Here is a 20173-nt window from a genome sequence, read left to right on the forward strand (position 1 = left end):
CCAGGCTGCAGTGGCACAATCTCGGCTCACAGCAACCTCCGTCTCCCAGGTTCAAGGGATGCTCTTGCCTCAGCTTCCCAAGTACCTGGGACTACAGGCACGTGCCACCACGCCTGGCTAATTTTTGTATTTTTAGTAGAGACGGGGTTTCACCATGTTAGCCAGGCTGGTCTCAAACTCCTGAACTCAGGTGATTCCCCCCCCTTGGCTTCCCGAAGTGCTGGGATTACAGGTGTGAACCACCACACCCAGTCGCTAATTGCTACACTAATTAGTGGAACAAGGGCCAGAAAATTTAGAATACAGACTCCTCAGGGAGTCTTTTAATTGATAGGGGCTAAGTTGGCAGAGAAGCCAGATTTAATATCTTGCTTGTGTGTGGCTCTACTTCCCTGCATCTAAATCAGTCTTCCAGACCCTACCGAGGTAGCTAGACCACACTGCCTTTCCTGCCAGTTCTGTCACTATGTTTAAAGCAGTTGAAATCCGCTGTGAGCAGTGACCCTGGTTTGAGGAAAGGGCTCTATGTCCTACAGCTTGTTCTGTAGCATGTTAGAAGAATATGATTCATTTGTATCATGGACATGGTCCTACTTGGCGTTTTGAAAAGTAATTGAATTAATTGCATTATTATTTTTAAATATGCCTAGCAGTGCTGAATTCTTATTTTAAAGATAGAATAGACAGTTATACTTTATTTTTTAATTTAAATTTTTTGTGGGTACAGAGTAGGTGTATATATTTATGTGGTACATGAGATGTTTTGATATTGGCATAAAATGTGAAATAAGTACAACCTGGGGACTGGGGTTTCCATCACCTCAAGCATTTATACTTTGAGTTACAAACAATCCAATTACACTCTTTGAGTTATTTAAAAATATACAATTACGTTATTATTGACTACAGTCACCCTGTTGTGCTGTCAAACAATAGCCTTACTCTTTTTAAGCATTTTTTTTTTTGTAACAATCCTCACCTCCCCACTAGGCCCCCACTACGATTCCCAGCCTCTGATAACTATCTGTCCACTCTCTATGTTCATGAGTTCAATTGTTTTGATATTTAGATCCTACAAATAAGTGAGAACATGCAATGTTTGTCTTTTTGTGCCTGGCTTATTTTGCTTTACATAACAAGATTTCTTCCCAATTCAGTCTTGGTGAGTTTTATGTATCTAAGAATTTTTTCATTTCTTCTAGATTTTCCAAGTTATTGGCATATAGTTGCTCATAGCAGCCATTAACGATCCTTTGAATTTCTGCAGTATCAGCCATAATGTCTCCTTTTTTGTTTCTGATTATATTTATTTAGATATGCTCTCTTTTTTTCTTAGTCTGGCTAAAGCTTTGTCACTTTTGTTTAACTTTTCCAAAAATAAACTTTTTGTTTCATTAATCTGTATTTTTTTCAATTTCATTTATTTCAACTCTGATCTTTATTCTTTCTTTTCTTCTACTAATTTTAGATTTGTTTTATTCTTGCTTTTCTAGTTCTTTAAGACGCATCATTGGATTGTTCATTTGAAGTTTTTCCTTTTTTTTTTTTTTTTTTTGATGAAGGCATTTTTAGCTATAACCTTTCCTCTTAGTACTGCTTTTACTGTATCCCATAGGTACGTAGTTTTTCTATTATCATTTGTTTCCAGTAATTTTTCAATTTCCTTTCTTAATTTCTTCACTGATTCACTGGTCATTCAAGAGACTATTGTTTAATTTCTATGTATTTGTATAGTTTCCAGAATTACTCTTGTTATTAGTTTCTAGTTTTATTCATTGTGGTCAGAGAAAACACTCAATATTATTTCAATTTTTTGAATGCCTTAAGATATTTTTTGATACCTAACATACGTTATATCTTTGAGAATGATTCATGTGCTGAGGAAAAGAATGTGTATTCTGCAGCTCTTGGATGGAATATTGTGTAAATATCTATTGGATCCATTTGGTCCATAGTGTAGATTAAGTGTGATGTTTGTTGATTTTCTTTCCAGAAGTTCTGTCCAGTACTGAAAGTAGGGTGTTGAGGTCTCCAGATATTATTGTATCGAGGCCTATCTCTCTCTTCAGCTCTAATAATATTTGCCTTATATGTCAAAGTGCTCCCATGGTGGGTGCATTTATATTTAAAGTTTTTTATATCCTCTTGCTGAATTGACCCCTTTATCATTACATGGTGATGTTCTTTGTATCTCCTTATAGTTTTTATCTTGAAATCCATTTTATGTGATAAAAGTATAATGACTCCTACTCTTTTTTGGTAAAAGTATAATGACTCCTACTCTTTTTTGGTTTTCATTGACATGGAATATCTCTTTCATCCCTTTTATCTTCCATGTTTCAGTCTATGTGTGCCTTTATAAGTGAAGTGTGTTTCTTGAAGATCACATATCAATGCCTGTTGTTGTTTTGCCTATTCAGCCAGTCTGTGTCTTTGATTAAAGAGTTTAATCCATTTACATTCAATATTATTAATGGTGAGTAAAAACTTACTCCTGCCATTTTGTGATTTGTTATCTGGTTTTCTCTTCCTTCTCTCTTTCCTCCTTGTGTTCCTCTAATGAAGGTGGTTGTCTCTGGTGATATGATTTAGTTTCTTGCTTTTCTTTGTATATTCATATGTTTTTTGGTTTGAGGCTACCATGAGACTTGCAAATACTATTGTATAACCCATTGTTTTAAGCTGAGAACAACACTATTTGCATAAAGAAACGCAAAGAAAACTAATCAAAACTCTACACTTTAACTTCATCCCTCTGCTTTTTATCTTTTTGTTGTTTCTATTTATATCTTATTGTACTATGCCTTGAACAGTCATAGTTATTAGTATTGATTGGTTCATCATTTAGTCTTTCTATTTCAGATAAGAGTAGTTTACACAGCACAGTTACAGTGTTAGGATATTCTGTGGTTTTCTGTGCACTTACTATCATCAGTGAGTTTTGTACCTTCAGGTGACTGACTATTCATTGCTCATGAATGTCCTTTTCTTTCTGATTAAAGTATTCTTAGCATTTCAGACCTCAGACCTGATCTGGGAAAATTCTCTGGATTACCAGAGACTCTTGTTCTCTCCCTTACTTTCTCCTAAACATACAAAGTCTCTCTCTCTCTGTTCTGAGCCACCTAAAGCTGGAGGTGGAGTGACACAAGCACCCCAGTGGCCACCACTACTGTGACTGTGCTGGGTCAGACCTGAAGCCAGCACAACGCTAGGTCTCACTCAAGACCTGCTTTAACCACTCCCTGGCTACTGCCTATGTTCACTCAAGGCCCTGGGGCTCTGCAATCAACCAATGGCAAATCCAGCCAGGCCTGTGTCTTTGCCTTTAGGGCAGCAAGGTCCCCCAGCCCCTGGGTGGGTCCCAAAATGCCATCTGCAAGTCAGGGACTAGAGTCAAAAACTTTAGAAGTCTACCTGGTGTTCTCTTATTGCAGCTGAGCTGGCACTCAAACAACAAGATGCAGTTCTTCCCACTCTTTACTCCTTTTTCCAAAGGCAGAGAAGCCTCACCCTGTAGCCACTGCTCCCCCAGGCCAAGAAGAGTACATCCAGACTACTGTTGATGTTCCCTAATGGCCCACTGTTTCTTAAGTCAGCTTGTCTGAATGCTGCCTGACCCGGGGCTTACCCTTCAGGGCAGTGGACTCCTCTCTGGACAAAGGCAGGTCAGAAATTCCATCCAAGAGTCAAGTCTTGGAATTGGGGAAGCTAAGAGCCTGCTTGGGTGCTCTATACCCCTGTGGCCATGCTGGTACCTAAGGTGCAAGACAAAGTCCCCTTTACTTTTCCCTCTGCTTTTCTCAAGCAGGAGGAATTTTTCCCCATAGCCTCCACAGCTAGTAATATGCTAAGTCTCACCTGAAGCCAGCAAGTCTCAGAGGCTCATCCAAAGCCCTCGAGTAATACCTGGATATTGCATCAGGGGACAAGGGTTCTTCAGTTAGCTGGTGATGAATGCTGCCAGGAATGGCTCCTTTCCTTCAAGGTAGTGGGTTCCCTTCTGGCCCAGGTTGTGTAGAAGTGTCATCCAGGAATGAGGGCCGGGGTTGGGGGCCTTACAACTCTAACCAATGCCCTCTCCTGCTATGACTGAGCTGGTATCCTAGATGCAAGGCAAAGCCCTCCCCACTCTTCCCTCTCCGCTCCTCAAGTGAAAGGAAGGCACCTGTTTTGGAGCCGTGAGCTTGCAGCCTAGGGTTAAGAGAGGGTGATGCCAGCCCTCCCTTGGCTGCCCCAGCTGGTGTCTCAGTATGTCGTGCCCCCTCAGTCCATTGTCTCTGGGCCTAGTTCCTCACAAGGACTCACTTATGAGTTGCAGTATTCATAGCCTAGAGCTTTATGGCATTTCAAGTTTATTTGGAGACAAAGAGTTCTGTAGCCCTCAGTGGTGAGGTTTACTGGGGCTCAAGGTCAGACCCCTGGGCTGGGCGATTCCCCTCTGCTAAGGTTCCCTCTGTGGGTGGGCATCAGTTGAGTTTGGTCCAGGTTTCCTTTCTGCTCTACCAGGACGCACAGAGTTCAATGCCACACAATTGCCGTGCTCTTTCTCCCCCAGTTCCCAGAGAAGCTCTCAGCACCACGCAGCTGCTGCTAGGGGTGGGGAAGGGTGGCATTGGTGATTTCAGGACTATTTTTTTTTTCTATCTCTTCAGTGCTTCTTTCAATGATATGAAGTGAAAACCAGGTACAATGAGGGCTCACCTAATTTTTGTTTTGTATAAAAGTGTTTTTTCTGTGTAGATTGTTAACTTGTTGTCCTTGCCCGGGTAGAGGGGAGAATTGGTGGAGTCTTCTTTCCTACCCTGCCACAATGTCTATCAGTTGGCAAATGTTATAGAGTGCCATATTTTATTTTACTCTAAGTGCACTTAATAGCGTTACTTACTTACTAAGCATTACTTACTTAGTTTTTAGGTATCACCTTTCATTTTCAAATCACTTTCCCACATTAACTAATTGCTGTTACAGAGGGTCATTTTGACAGCACACATGAGGACACAGATCAGTGGCAGGGTTCCTTAATATCTTTTTTTATGACTGTGTGGCAAGAGAATTAAAGAGTTGAAAGTCAGCATCTTAACAGACAAATATAATCAAGTTGTTTTTTTCTCTATGATGTTATATAAAAGTAATTTTAAAATATTTTCCTCTACCAATTCCAAAACTTACTGAGAATATGAACAAGAAATCATTTATTTTACCAGCTTATCCTATTCCTTAGCTTGATATTTTTAAAACTTTTCCATCATAACCTATCATTTCCTTACCTCAATTCAAGAAATGGGAAAAACATTTTTATTTATCAGACAATTTGATTTTAAGGAAATGGCTTTCCTCTCACCTTTTACTCAGGCATTCTCAAGAACTCTGGCATTCTACAATTTAATCAGAAACAAGTTGTATCTTGGTTTAGACATTAAGTGTGAATTGTTGAGCCTCCAATATGTAACACTTCAGGCCCATAAATGTCGTTTTGTAACCTGGAGATTTAAATCATAAAGCAATGCTTCGGATGCCAGAGCAGCATACACTTCCTTCTGTGTATTTCTTTATAAACTGAAAACTAAAGATGATAGTTGGATGAAATGGGGAAACACATGACGAAGTAATTTTCTGGGTAGGAATATTTTATTATGATTGTATTGTAATTACATTATGGGATTTCCATGCACTTGAAGATATAATTGTAGTATTATGTTGTATAGTTTAGGTCTTATAATATTGTTTGACTGAGTGTCAGGTTATAATAACCCTTTTTTGTAAACAAACAGAGTATTTTCAGTGAGGCTGCTTCCTGAATGAGAATTATTGCCATCAGATTTTATACTATTGGAACTTCTAGTACAGTAGTAGTATTAGTGCAGCAGGTAATCATGGGACTTTATGTCCCTGAAATTAATTGCTCTCTAATAAAACTTAAAGGATTCTCCTTTATAGAAATGAATTACTTCCCAGATCCTTGCCTTTCTTTCTCTTCCTCCCTTCCTCCCTTATTTCTTTTTTCTTCCCTCCCTCCCTTTTTTCTCCCTCCCTCTCTTTTATCCTCCCTCCCTCCCTTTTTTCCTTTCTTCCTTCCTTTTATTAAGAAGAAAGGAGGGAAAACGATGAGAGAGACCAAGGAGGACATAGAAATACTGTTCCCTTGGGGATCAGAGTGAAGTGATCAGGGAAGGGAAGACTCAAGATAAATTAGGGGCTTGGTCTGGTATTGAGGGTATGGGAACAGAAAGGTAGTTGGTAATAGGAAGAACCCCACATCTGGACCTGTGATACACATTGCAGTGAGGCTTAGTAGGAAAGATGGAGGCAATAGCACAGGAAAGGAGAGTTGACAGCCAAACAGGACTGGGTTCAATCTCTTCTCCACCTCCAATTAGCTTCATGCCCTTGAGCAAGTTGGCTTTCAGATTGCTATCTTCTCATTAGGAAACTTGGAATAATTTACCCACTAAAGATTATTATAGGGTGGGAGCACCCAGAGTGGTACTTGTACATGGGAGCGATTCAAAAAATAATCCAATAATTATTTAAAGTAGTCATAGGTCAAAGAGAAATTCCATATGGGGGAGAAGCAATAAACGTACTGTTGGGGCTCTGGAAATGATACCCAAAAATGAAAACCTCAGAAGCAGCCTCAGGAGCAAAGTCTCTCTCTGACCTCCTGCCCGTCTGTCTCTCCTGCTCATTCTTTCCTGAGCCAGGTCATAGAAGCTAGAACTCCTTTTCCCCAAAGGTAGCTGTAAAGTCAAAAAATATTATTCTAACATTCCCCTACTTTTAGTGTAACACCTGACCATAAATAAATGGAATGACATCCCTCATTCTAGAGTGGTCCTACCCCATACCCAGGAGAAAGGAATGCCGTATAGAGAAGTCAAGAAGAATCTGAACTGACAAAACTTGCTGGGTTTTCCACCCAGTCTATTTCCATTAACGCATATTCCTTTTTCCCAGTCACATTTCTACATGGCTCTCCCTGCGTCATAGAACCTAAGTATAAAAATGGACAGTGTCTTGTATATCTTTGGGTCTTCATTCTGAAGGTTCCTGTGTCATGTAAATCTATGATCAAATGGTTTTTTTGTGCTTTTCTCTTGTTAACCTGTCTTTGGTTATAGGGGTATTGGCCATGACATTTATCATGAGGAGGAAAGGGGTCACTGTCCTCTCTACCATTATAACAACATCCAGGTAAATTCTAGGCAGAGTGGAGAAACAGACCATTTTGGCCTTTGGCAGCACTTTTGTGTTTCATGACACACTTCCCAGTGAATTATTCTGTGAGCCAGCTCTACTCTGGTCCCCTTTCTGAGTGTCTCCTTTGTATCCCGTTCTCTCTTTATTTTCCTCTTAGAAATTATGTTCTGCTATTAGCAGTATGCCAGTATCAAGGGCCAGTTACACTCATTTACATCAAAGAAGTAGAAGCTTAAAAGAGGAGCCTAAAGTGGGTATTGACTAACACAAAGGATGTACATCATTAGTAATAGAAATTTTAAGAACCACTTGAGGAAGCAGGTGAAGAATAATTTCTCACTCCAAAATTACCTGTGACTGGAGGTTTATCACCTAAGTTCCTCAGAACTATTATGGTTGGGCTTTATGAGTATAGTGAGGAGGTTCTCAAGATCATAATATTTTATATAAAATTTTGTGTGCATGTATACCTTTCTGATGGAGAGGGTCTACAGTTTTCATAAGATTCCCAAAGGGATGTTCGACCTCCCAAATTTTAAGAACTATGGATTCATATACTCTCTAGAGTATAAAATAATGGCAACACTTGCATTCTAGTGCTTTGCTGCTTTGTGTGGTTCTCAGAGAGCATCAGGAGCAACACCTGGGGATATGAGAAATGCAGAATCTCAGGTTTACATTGAATGAGAATCTGCATTTTCACATGGTGATGTGTGTGCATGTTGAAATTTGAGAAGCCGCGTTCCCGTAGTCAAGAGATCAGGCCCTGTATTCTGAATTTGTACTCTGGCTCTGCCAAATACTAGTGTCCTAAGCTTCGATTTAAAATATTGCATGTCATAACACCAAACTTAAGAGTTAATCTCAGAACTTCAGACCTGAGTTTGACAATTACTTGCTGACTTTGGCAAATCATTGAAACTGTGTGGATAAATCTCTATTTCTTTACCTATGAGATATAGAAGTAGATTAGCTCTTTTTCAGCTCTCAATTCTGGAGTTTACCTTTTGTTTCCCACACAGGTGATTTGTAATGGCCTCTCATCTATTGAAATGCTTTTTGTCAACATTCACCAAACGTCTCTTAAACGCTGAAAGTCACACTGATTTCTTTCTTCTTTGAAATTCTGTTATACATTTTGTATCATTCAATTTATCACTTTATGATGTGCGAAAATTGTCTCTAATTGTTTGATTTACATGTTTTTTCTTCCAAGTTTGGGGCCATATAATTGAAGTCCAGGCTGCGTCTAGTCTATTTCTTTCCTTGTTATCTTTATCATAGCACAGAACACATTGTAGATGCCCAATACATCTTTGAGGATTGAATGCCGTATTTTGAGAGACGATATCTGTAAATGACACATTGAATAGTCTCAACTTCATTAATTTAGTTATAAATTGGTTGTGTTAAGCCATTTATTTCCTAGGGAGATAGCTATGAAATTTTCTAAATCAAGCTGTTTACATATCAGTATGAGCTCTTGAATGAATAAATCCTAGTTACATTTAGAGACAGCCCAATTGAATAGGTAAGAGGAAAAAGAATGCATTGAGCTATTTTCCTGCTTCTCAGAACTTTCTTGCTTTTAGTAATTGGAAATGTATAAATACCTATGTGTGTGTGTGTACATATATATACACACACATATACATATTACAAATATATGTGTGTGTATATACTCTATATGTATATGTATACACACACACACACACACACACACACACACACAGAGCAAATTAAGTTACCATGCCAAAATAGTAAAACTGGATACTGTTTTTAACTCTTTAATAAGGGATGCTCTTTTTATGAAGCAGAAATTTATTCTCATAGTTCTGGAGGCTGGGAGTCAAAGATTAAGGCACCATCAGATTTGCTGTCTGGTGGGGACCTACTTTCTGCTTCCTAGACAGTGCCTTCCACCTGTGCCCTCACATAGCGGAAGGGGCAGACAAGCTTCCTTGGACCTCCTTTATAAGGGCATTCGTCCCATTCTTGAATGTTCTACTCTCCTGACCTAATTACCTTTCAAAATTTCCACCTCTTTGTATCATCATCTTGTGGGTGAAGGTTTCAACATATGAATTAGGTGGTTGGGGGGTGGGGAGAAGGCCAGAAATACAAGCATTCAGACCATAGCAGTGCCCATTAAGAACTGTGAAGGGTCTAAACTTTTATGTTATTTTCTAGTTACCTATTAACAAGTTTGCTTACCATTTCCAGCATAATGAGCAATACAAATATTGTGATGCTTACTTGGAGAGAGAAATGTTAAAAATCTTACATAGACAGAGGACATAAGACTTCCATGTCAGAGAGAAAAAAAGACTATTATTCTCAGGAGAGCAACAGCATAAATATCATCACATTTATTTCAGTTCCCCTGGCCATCAAGTCCACAGAGGCAATGCAGATGGGCCCAGACAAATCCCTGCACAGGCACTGTATTCCATTACAGTAAAGGAGCCCCAAACCTAAGGAATCTGAATCTTTTATGTTGGACAGAAGGCATGCCTAACTTTTGCTCCAGAGGAAGACATTATCTTTATTATTCTGGGCAAAGGGAGATGCTATCTTTACATTCTACGGCTGTTTGCTATGCAAACAAAAACTCTTTCAAAAGATAATCCAGAACAAAGGGCAGTGAGTTCTTAGCTTCACAAGAAGTGCAGAAATGCTAGCAATCCATTGAGAATTGACTCCCCAGAATACGTTACCCCTGATTCTACGTAATAAATTGATCACAAATATTTCTGAGCCATTCTACTAAAAAATACTTCCCTTAAGCGTTATAAAGCAACAGCATTCCTCTTTGTGTGGGGCAGGAATTTGATCTTGAGGTCAAATCAGAAATCCTCCAACTGTGGGACACAAATAATTGAGCACAATGCCAAAGAGAACTTCTGCCTAACCACAGAGGGCATGGTGGTTTCAAGTTGATCAAAGAGCAGCTATGGCTATTCATTGGCCTTCTGGAGCCTGTAGGTGTGAGAGTAATGGCAAGGTTCTCCTAACAAAAGGTAGTAGGATCTTTATCCTTGCTTGGAAAGTGTGAATTTGCTCCACAATGTCTGGCACTGGCTCATCAGGAATGCAGAAGAGCCACTTTGACCTGAGCCTGTAGCTTTGTTTGTGAATCTTGGCAAGGAGTTGAGTCCTGGCCATTTCACTCTCCAACAGTTTAGATCAGTCAAAATTTAAATAAACCATTGTTTAGGCATGAGCTGGACCTTTGGGGAGCAGCAGATGGTTGATAAGCTCCTGCTTGTCCCAGACCCAGGAGGAGGAACATAGGAATTTGGCCAATTACTCATCTTACAGCTTCAGAACCCCATATGATTATTGCGATTAACATTGTTTCGTGCCAGGTGTTCCAATTTTTAAAACTTCAAGATATCTCTAGATTGGGGGCAAAGTCAGAATGTAGAATTTCCTGTAACTTCTCAATGGAATTATTTTGTGGGAGGTGGGAGAAGGGGTTTGTGAGGTGTTAAGTGTCAGTTTGTATCATCATAGTTTGAGTTTAATTTTTAACTTTACATGTTAAAACAGCTCCATTTTACTAATATCTTGTGAAGAATCAACTAAAGATTGTTTTTCTCTTTTTAATTTTTTATTAGTTACTTACAATGCATCTTTAGATGCTATCATTTCCAGTACAACCAGCAATACAAATAGTGTGGTGCTAGCTTGGAGAGAGAAATCAAAAAAGCATCTTCATATGACATCCTTCAACATTGCCCAGGGCATTCATGCTTTTGATTATCACTCTTGGCTCAATTTAATTGGTAGGTAAAATAAATCTTGATAACTATGAGGGCCTCATAAATAGTCTGGGGTGCATTTGTATGCATGGAGCCTTCTCCACCTTGTTGTTTTATTGCTAGAGAGACCATCTTGAGCAGCTCACATTTTATTGCCTGAGAATGTCTGATAATGATGCATTATGACAGGCAGTGTATATGAACTACATTGGGGTAAAAATATGAGAAACTGCCCAGTGCTTTAATGAGTCTTTTTTATTACAATTGATGAAGGGTGTAAAATGATACAGAGAAGGAAGACAATTTGTGCAGCATCTGCCATTCTGCCATCTTCCTAACACCACCAAATGCTCCACCCAAACAAATGCATTTTTTCATTGCTACTACTACAGCTACCACTACCAGCGCATGCACACACACACACACACACACATCCATACACAAGGGAACTGCAAAATGTAGATTGTTTTTCAATTACCTTTCAGAATACAATCTCTAATGATTTTTGAAAATGTTCAGATTATCCTAGGTTTGTTTATTAGAGGGGAGTTCTTTCAATGTAAAAAAAAAGTATATTTTAGCTGAGGAAATATAAAGTTTCTCAGGCGTTAACTATTTAAATTAAAAATTTAGATATTCTGAAAGCTGATAATTTGATATACATATATATTAGTTCAAACATAAAAATGAAGTATAGATGTATTATTGAAAAATTAATAGGGTAGTTACAGAGCATACACATGGTCTACAGAATGGGTCATATTAACTCACATTCAATAGTTGTCATTCATACAAAGAGTTTTAATATTAGCTAAGGAGCTGTGTCCATAAAATTCCCCAAATAATACCTGACAATCACAGTAACAGATACCTTGAATATGAATTCATGAATATGCCAACATCAAATCTTCAAGGAGTACTGTAGATTTATTAGAGAAGGATAGAGGAGTTGGTGACTCATTTTGGCAAGGACTCAAATAGCAACTATTTAATATATTGATTGGTTAATCATTTCAATCTCTGTAGAATAATAATTACTTTGTACCTGCTATAGTGCTGGAAAAAATAAGGATGATTAAGTTCAGCTCCACAACTGGCCCTAAACTAGGAAGCAACAAAGAGTATTGTGTTGTATTGAATAGATACATTTCCTGCTCTTGAAGAGCTCCCTAAATATAACTAACCGATTGATGTTCAAAAATATCTTATTCCATTAATAAAGCAGGTCAAAAGTATATTTGTGCTACTTGTTTGCTTGCATGTACAGTCGTGCATTGCTTAATGATGAGGATAGAAAGGCATCATTAGGTGATTTTCCATTGTGTGAACATCACAGAGTGTACTTACACAAAGAGATGGTGTAGCCTACTACACAGCTAAGCTATACGCTATAGCCTATTGTTCCTAGGCTACAACCTTCTATAGCATGTGACTTACTAAACACTGTAGACAATTGTAACACAATGGTATTTATGTATCTAAACATATAAAAGGTACAGTAAAAATACCATATTATAGTCTCACGGGAACATATTCATGTATGCTGTATGTTGTTGACTGAAATGTTATGAAATGCATGACTGTACTTGATTATTTGATAATTTGTCTTTTTATACTTTTTAATTAATTTGTGAACTTTCAACATTGTTTTCTTTCTTTCTTACTCTTGGGATAACTTTAACACTGCCTACATTTCTAGGTGAAGCTGGCTGGAGAGGGGAAATATCAGGATTAGAAAGAAGGATTCAGTCCCCTCCTGGTTGGGCTGTTGGTTGGTTTCTAAATGGGACTATATGTTTTCTTTCACCTCATACATAGCCTTTTCCCCTTTATGAATTTTTTTCTTCCCTACTCCCTCCATTTCAACTATTTCTATTGACAGAACTCATGCCCTATTAGCCTGGTCTAGTTAGACAATGGCAAAACAGGGTGCATTAGTCAATCTACAGTTGACATTTATCAAGCTACAGTTATATGGTAAACTCATTTCACAAAGAAAATGCTGTGGGCTATTTATGCTATTAAAAACATTTTTTTCTTTCTAATTCTGATTAGCAACTGCTGGCATTAACAATAAAGTTTGCCTTTGGAATCCCTATGTTGTCTCTAAACCCGTGGGTGTCCTTTGGGGCCACTCGGCCAGTGTAATAGCCGTCCAATTCTTTGTGGAAAGAAAACAACTTTTCAGCTTCTCCAAGGATAAAGTAAGTAACATTGTTCTTTTAATTAATTTAGTTTTGCTTCCCTGGTTCCTACCCAAATCAACTCTGGGATCTGAATTTCTCTGAGAGATTGTGTCAGTTTTTAAAATAGACTGGCTAGCTACTTATGTTTTTGGAAATCTATATTTGGAAAAGGTGTTGGTTGATGGTTACTTAACAGTAGTCCTAGACAACTGGGCAAAGTATTTCATTAAATTTTTTCAAATCATGTACTCAGGGATTTAATCTTTATTGGATTCTCAATATGTCACACCTTGACAACTTCCAATGTTCTCACAAATTCAATAGAAAAAACAGAAAATGAAATGTTGCTTTGATAAGATAGTGGCTAGGCATAGTCAATTAGATATTATTGCTTTGGTATTGAAGAGACTCAGTTAATTACAAATTGAAGTTAATCTGAAGAATATCAAACACATTAAGAACCTTTTAATTAAATATATCAGTTCATCTCTGTTTTATGATATTGATGGGATATTTTAAATATGGTGGAAAAAATATGGCACTGGAGTCATAGAGTCCAGGTTGAATCCTGACAACACTATTTATCACTTATATCCGCTTAGGCAAATTTCTCCTTCTCTGAGTCTTGACTTTTGTTCTTTGGTAAAATTTCAATCTTAATGCCCAACTTAAAGATCCAGTTAACATGATAGATTTCAAGATAGTTGGTTATGAAGAGGAGGGTGCATATAAAGTGTATTGATGATAGTCTTTGATACTCTTTGAGTGAATATAAATTTTTGGTGTATTTGAAAATATATGCAAATATAAATTACATAGAAATTCATCTTCCACTCCTTAGCCACACCCTATAAATTCTACCAAAAATTCTACCAAAATTAACCACCATAAATTCTACCAAACTTACTTATTTTACTGTATTACCTAGCATGTAAACTTTTTCTTGCACTTCAATGATCAACTGCCAATTCCTGTTGATTTTATCATCAAAATATGTTGATTGGTTTCACCTCTCCATCTCAGCTGCTACTGTTATAATGCGAAACCTTATCTTCTTTTCCCCAAAATACTGCAAAGGTTTTCTAACATATTTCTTTATTTTCAGACTGATCTGACTCTAATCTGCCCTCCATTCTGCTAATTTGCAAGAAGCTTGCAGAACAATTTTTCAGTCTTTCATCTCTGCCCTCTATGTAAATATGAACTCCAAAATTCTTAACCTTTTATACAAAGCTCCCCCATCTACTAGTCCCACTTCACTTCCCACTTTTCTCTTTCAAATTCATTTAATGCTCCAGTCATATCAAATTATTATCTGTTCTCACCATGCAGTTTCATGGCTTTGCAACGTGCTCTTCCTTCTGCCTTCAATTCCCTGTCTTCTATTAATTGGCAGACGCCTATGTATCCTCCACATTTTAGACTTTTTGAAGTCTCTTATGCAGACAAAGGTGTTTCTTTCTGTGTGCTCCTGTTGCATTTGTGTGTCTCTCATTACAGCATGTATCATGCTGTACTGATATTGTTAGTTTGCTTTCTTAAGGCGCATCAATATTGAAAATGTAACATAGGGATAGAGCAAGATTATGGAAGAGAAAACCCTACCAAAAGTACCCCCCTTAGAATTTAACAACTATCTCCACATACACAAAAACACCTTCCTAAGAACCAAAAAAAATCAGGTGAGCACTCACAGTGCCTGGTTTTAACAGAGAATCACCGAAGAGGGTAGGAAATACAGTCTCAAATTACTAATGCCACCCCTTCCCTTTTCCCACCACAGTGTCTGTGTGACATGGACCACAAGGACTGCAACTCCTAGGTGAGTTGTAGTGCCTGAGAAGGACTAAAAGTCAGTAGACTTGGGGGAAGGGCGGGGAGACATGACTTACTGAGATACCAGCCAGGGCAGCTAAAGGAGTGCTTGTACCACCACTCCCCCAACCCCAGGCAGCACAATTCACAGCTTCAAAAGAGACCCCTTCCTTCCACTTGAGGAGAGGAAAGTAATTCATAAAGAGGACTTTTGTCTTGCAACTTGGACACCGGCACAGCCACAATAAGATAGGTCCCTGGTTAGAATTTTGAGGTGCCCCCTTCCAGGCCCTAGCTCCCAGATTACATTTCTAGACATATCCTGGGCCAGAAGGGAACCCGCTACCATAAGGAAAGGACGTAGTCCTGGAAGGACCCATCACTTGTTAACTAAAGAGTCCTTGAGCTCTAAATAACCACAACAGGGATACCCAGATAGTACACCATGGAACTTGGATAAGACTGAGATGTGTTGACTTCAGGTAAGACATGGAATATTACTATCTGTGGTGGCTGCAGTGAGCCACTTCTATTTGAGAAAAGCAGAAGTAAAGTAAAGGTGATTTTTGTCTAGCATCTTAGGTACCAGAATAATCATAGCGAGATAGAGCACCAAGCAGGTCCATGATTCTAGCATCGTCCCTTGGACAGCCCTGAGCCATAGCGGAGCCCCCTGCCCTGAAGGGTGAGTCTCAGGCTTGGCAGACTTCACCACAAGCTGACTGAAGAGCCCTTAAGCCTTAAGTGAATAATGGCAGTAGCGTAGCAGTTCTCCCCATGGGACAGTGGTGGTGATGGTCATGAAGTGAGGCTCCTCTGCCTGTGAAAATGGGAGGGAAGAGTGGGAAGAACTTAATTTTGTGGTTTGAGTGCCAGTTCAGCCATAGTAAAATAGAACACCAAGTAGATTTCTTAGGTTTTTGACTATAGCCCTGGTTCCTGGACAGCATCTCTGGACCTGCCTGGAACCTGAGGGAACTAACTGCCCTGAAGGGAAGGACACAAGGCTGTCTGCTTAACCACCTGCTGGCCATAGAGCCCCAAAGCCTTGGGAAAACATAGGTGGTAGCCAGGTAGTGGTTACAGCAGGTCTTTGGCAAGACCCAGTGCTGTGCTGGCTTCATATCTGACCCAGCATAGTCTCCGTGGTGATGGCCATATAAGTGCCTGTGTCACTCCACCCTCAACCCAAAGTGGCTCAGAATAGAGAGAGAGAGAGAGAGACTCTATTTGTTTGGTAGAAAGTAAGGTGAGAGAACAAGAGCCTGTCTAGTAATCTGGACACTTCTGGATTTTATGCAAGATTCCAAACTGGACCTTTATGAGTCTGCAAGAACTATAGCATTACTGGGCTTGGGGTGCTCCCTAATGAAGATACAGATATATCACAACACTCAAGTCCTTTCAATATCTGGAAAGCCTCTCAAAAAAGAATGGTGTATTAGTCCATTTTCACACTTCTATAAAGAACTACCTGAGACCGGATAATTTATAAAGAAAAGAAGTTTAATTGATTCATGTTTCCACATGGCTGGGGAGCCCTCAGGAAGCTTACGATCATGGTGGAAGGTGAAGGGGAAGCAAGCCACATTTTCCATGGCAGCAGGAGAAAAAGAGTGGGGTGGGGGAACCACCATGCACTTTTAAACAATAAGATCTCATGAGAACTCACTTACATCATGAGAACAGCATGAGGAAACTACCCCAATGATCCAATCACCTCCCTACCTTGACACATGGGGATTACAATTTGAGATGAGATTTGGGTGGGGACACAGGGCCAAATCACATCATTCCACCCTGGCTCTTCCCAAACCTTATGTCCTTCTCACATTTCTTTTTTCTTTTTTCTTTTTTTTTTGGTGGGGGTGATGGAGTCTTGCTCTATCACCAGGCTGGAGTGCAGTGGTGCGATCTTGACTCACTGCAAACTCTGCCTCCCAGGTTCAAGAAATTCTCCTACCTCAGTCTGCAGAGTAGCTGGGACTACAGGCACTGGCCACCATGCCCAGCTAATTTTTTGTATTTTTAGTAAAGACGGGGTTCACCATGTTAGCCAAGATGGTCTCGATCTCCTGACCTTGTGATCTGCCCGCCTCACCTCCCAAAGTGCTGGGAGCCACTGTCCCCAGCCCAACCTTCTCACATTTCAAAACACAATCATGCCTTTCCAATGGTCCCGCAAAGTCTTAATTCATTCCAATATTAACCCAAAAGCCTAAGTCCAAAGTCTTATCTGAGACAAGGCAAGTCCTTTCTACCTATGAACCTGCAAAAGCTAAAGCAATTTAGCAACTTCCAAGATACAATGGGGATACAGGCATTGAGTAAATGTTACCATTCTAACAGGGAGAAGTGGGCCACAACAAAGGGGCTACAGGCCCCATGCAAGTCCAAAACCCAACAAGACAGTCACTGAACCTTAAAGTTCCAAAATTTCCTTTTACTCCATGTCTCACATCCAGGACATGCTAAAGCAAGGGGTGGGCTCCCTGACCTTGGGCAGATTTGCTCCTGTGGCTCTGCAGGGTACAGTCCTTGTGGCTGTTTTACAAGCTGGTGTTGAGTGTGTGTGGCTTTTTCAGGTTCATGACGCACCTGAAAGGGTACATTCACCCTTCTGGGGTCTAGAGGATGGTGACCCTCTTCTCACAGCTCTACTAGTCAGTGCCCCAGAGGGACTGTCTGTGGGAGCTCCAACCCCACATTTCTCCTCTGAACTGCCTTAGTGGAGGTTTTTTATGAGGGGTCCCTGCAGCCAACTTTTGCCTGGACATCCAGGCATTTTAGTTCATCCTCTGAAATCTATGCAGAGGCTCCCAAAGCTCAATTCTTGTCTTCTGTATGCCCACAGGCTCAACACCATGTGGAAGCTGCCAATGCTTGGAGCTTGCACCCTTTGAAGTCACAGCCCTAGCTGTACCTTGACCCCTTTTAGCCAAGGCTAGAGCTAGAGCAGCTGGGATTCAGGGTACCATTCCTTGAGGCTGCACAGAGGCAGCAGGAACCTGGGCCAGGTCCATGAAACCATTTTTCCCTCCTAGGACTTTGGGCCTGTGATGAAGATCTCTGAAATGCCCTGAAGACATTTTCCCCGTTGTCTTGGCTATTAACATTTGGCTCCTTGTTACTTATGTAAATTTCTGCAGCCAGCTTGAATTTTTCCCTAAAAAATGGATTTTGCTTTTCTACCACATGATTAGGTTGCGAATTTTCCACACTTTTATGCTCTGCTTCCCTTTAAACATAATTTCCAACTTCAGACCATCTCTTTGGGAATGAATATGACTGTATGCTTTCAGAAAAAGCCAGGTCATATCTTGAATGCTTTACTGCTTTGAAATGTCTTCTGCCAGACACTCTAAATCATCTCTCTGAAGTTCAAAGTTCTACACATCTCTAGAGCAGGGGCAAAATGCCACAAGTCTCTGGTAAAGAATAGGAAGAGTGACCTTTGCTCCAGTTCCCAATAAGGTCCTCATCTCCATCTGAGACCACCTCAGCATGAACTTCATTGTCCATATCACTATCAGCATTTTGGTCAAAACAATTTGACAAGTCTCTAAGAAGTCCCAAATGTTTCCACATCTTCCTGTCTTCTTCTGAGCCCTTCAAACTTTTCCAACCTTTGCCCGTTACCCAGTTCCTATGTTGCTTCCACACTTCCAGGTATCTTTATAGCAGCACCCCACTATCTCAGTGCCAATTTTCTGTATTAGTTTGTTCTCACATTGCTACAAGGAAGTACCTGAGATTGGGTAACTTATAAAGAAAAGAGGTTTCATTGGCTCACAAGTGCCATGGCTGGGGAGACTTCAGGAAACTAAAATCATGGAAGAAGGTGAAGGGGAAGCAAGGCACATCTTACATGGTAGCAGGAGAGGAAGAATGAGAGATGGAGACCACTGTACACTTTTAAACCATCAGATCTTGTGACAACTCCCTCACTATCATGAGAACAGCATGGGGAACCTCCCCCATGATCCAGTCATCTACAACTAGGTCCTTCCCTCAGCACATGGGGATTACAATTTGAGATGAGATTTGGGTAGGAACACAGAGCCAACCATATCAGATAGCTACAAATAAGCCAAGACAGTGAAGACTACAATAAATACTTAACTCTTTGATGCCCAGACACCAAAGAACAGCTACTAACATCGACACCATCCAGGAAAACATGGCCTCACTAAATGAACTAAATAAGGCATAATAACACATCCTGGAGAAACAGAGATATGTGGCCATTCAGACGGAGAATTCAAAATCGCTGTGTTGAGGAAACTCAAAAGATATTCAAGATAACACAGAGAAGGAATTCAGAATTCTATCAGATAAATTTAACAAAGAGATTAACATTATTTAAAAAATCAAGCAGAAATTCTAAAGTTGAAAAATGGAATTGACAAACTGAAGAATGTGTCAGTCTCTTAATAGCAGAATCAGTCAAGCAGAAGAAGGTAGTGAGCTTGAAGACAGGATATTTAGAAATGCAGTCAGAGGAGGCAAAAGGAAAAAGAATAAAAATGAATGGAGCACACCTGCAAGATCTAGAAAATAGCCTTAACAAGGCAAATCTAAGAGTTATTGGACTTAAAGAGGAGGTTGAGAGAGAAACAAGGTAGAAAGTTTATTCAAAGGGATAATAACAGAGAACTTCCTAAACCTAGCAAAACATATCAGTGTCCAAATACAAGAAGGTTATAGAACACCAAGCTGATTTAACCCAAAGAAGACTAATGCGAGGCATTTAATAATCAAACTCTCAAAGGTCAAGGATAAAGAAATAATCCTAAGAACAGCAAGAGAAAAGAAACAAATAACATAAAATGGAGTTTCAATATGTCTGGCAGCAAAATTTTCAGGAGAGAATAGCATGACATATTTAAAGTTCCGAAGGAAAATAACATATCTGGCAAAAATATCCTTCAAACATGAAGAAGAAATAAAGACCTTCCCAGACAAATAAAAGCTGAAGGATTTCATCAATACCAGACCTGTCCTACAAGAAGTGCTAGGGGGAGTTCTTCAATCTGAAAGAAAGGAATGTTAATGAGCAATAAGAAATCATCTGGCCGGGAGCAGCTGCTTACGCTTGTAATCCGAGCACTTTGGGAGGCCGACATGGGCAGATCGCGAGGTCAAAAGATGGAGACCATCCTGGCCAACATGGTGAAAACCCGTCTCTACTAAAAATACAAAAATTAC

At 39.6% G+C, this 20173-nt stretch overlaps 1 protein-coding gene across 1 annotated transcript in view; it reads left to right on the forward strand.

Annotated features, from left to right (window-relative positions):
• The window catches only part of WDR49 (WD repeat domain 49), a 183541-nt gene that overhangs the window by 40590 nt on the left and 122778 nt on the right, over nt 1–20173 (forward strand). The window contains exons 5-6 of the mRNA XM_037988593.2: nt 10821–10988; nt 13020–13168. Of these exons, the coding sequence (XP_037844521.2) occupies nt 10821–10988; nt 13020–13168 (317 nt within the window). The remainder of the gene's footprint in view (nt 1–10820; nt 10989–13019; nt 13169–20173) is intronic.

This window comes from Chlorocebus sabaeus, chromosome 15, assembly GCF_047675955.1.
Source record: "Chlorocebus sabaeus isolate Y175 chromosome 15, mChlSab1.0.hap1, whole genome shotgun sequence".
Classification (NCBI taxonomy): Eukaryota; Metazoa; Chordata; class Mammalia; order Primates; family Cercopithecidae; genus Chlorocebus; species Chlorocebus sabaeus.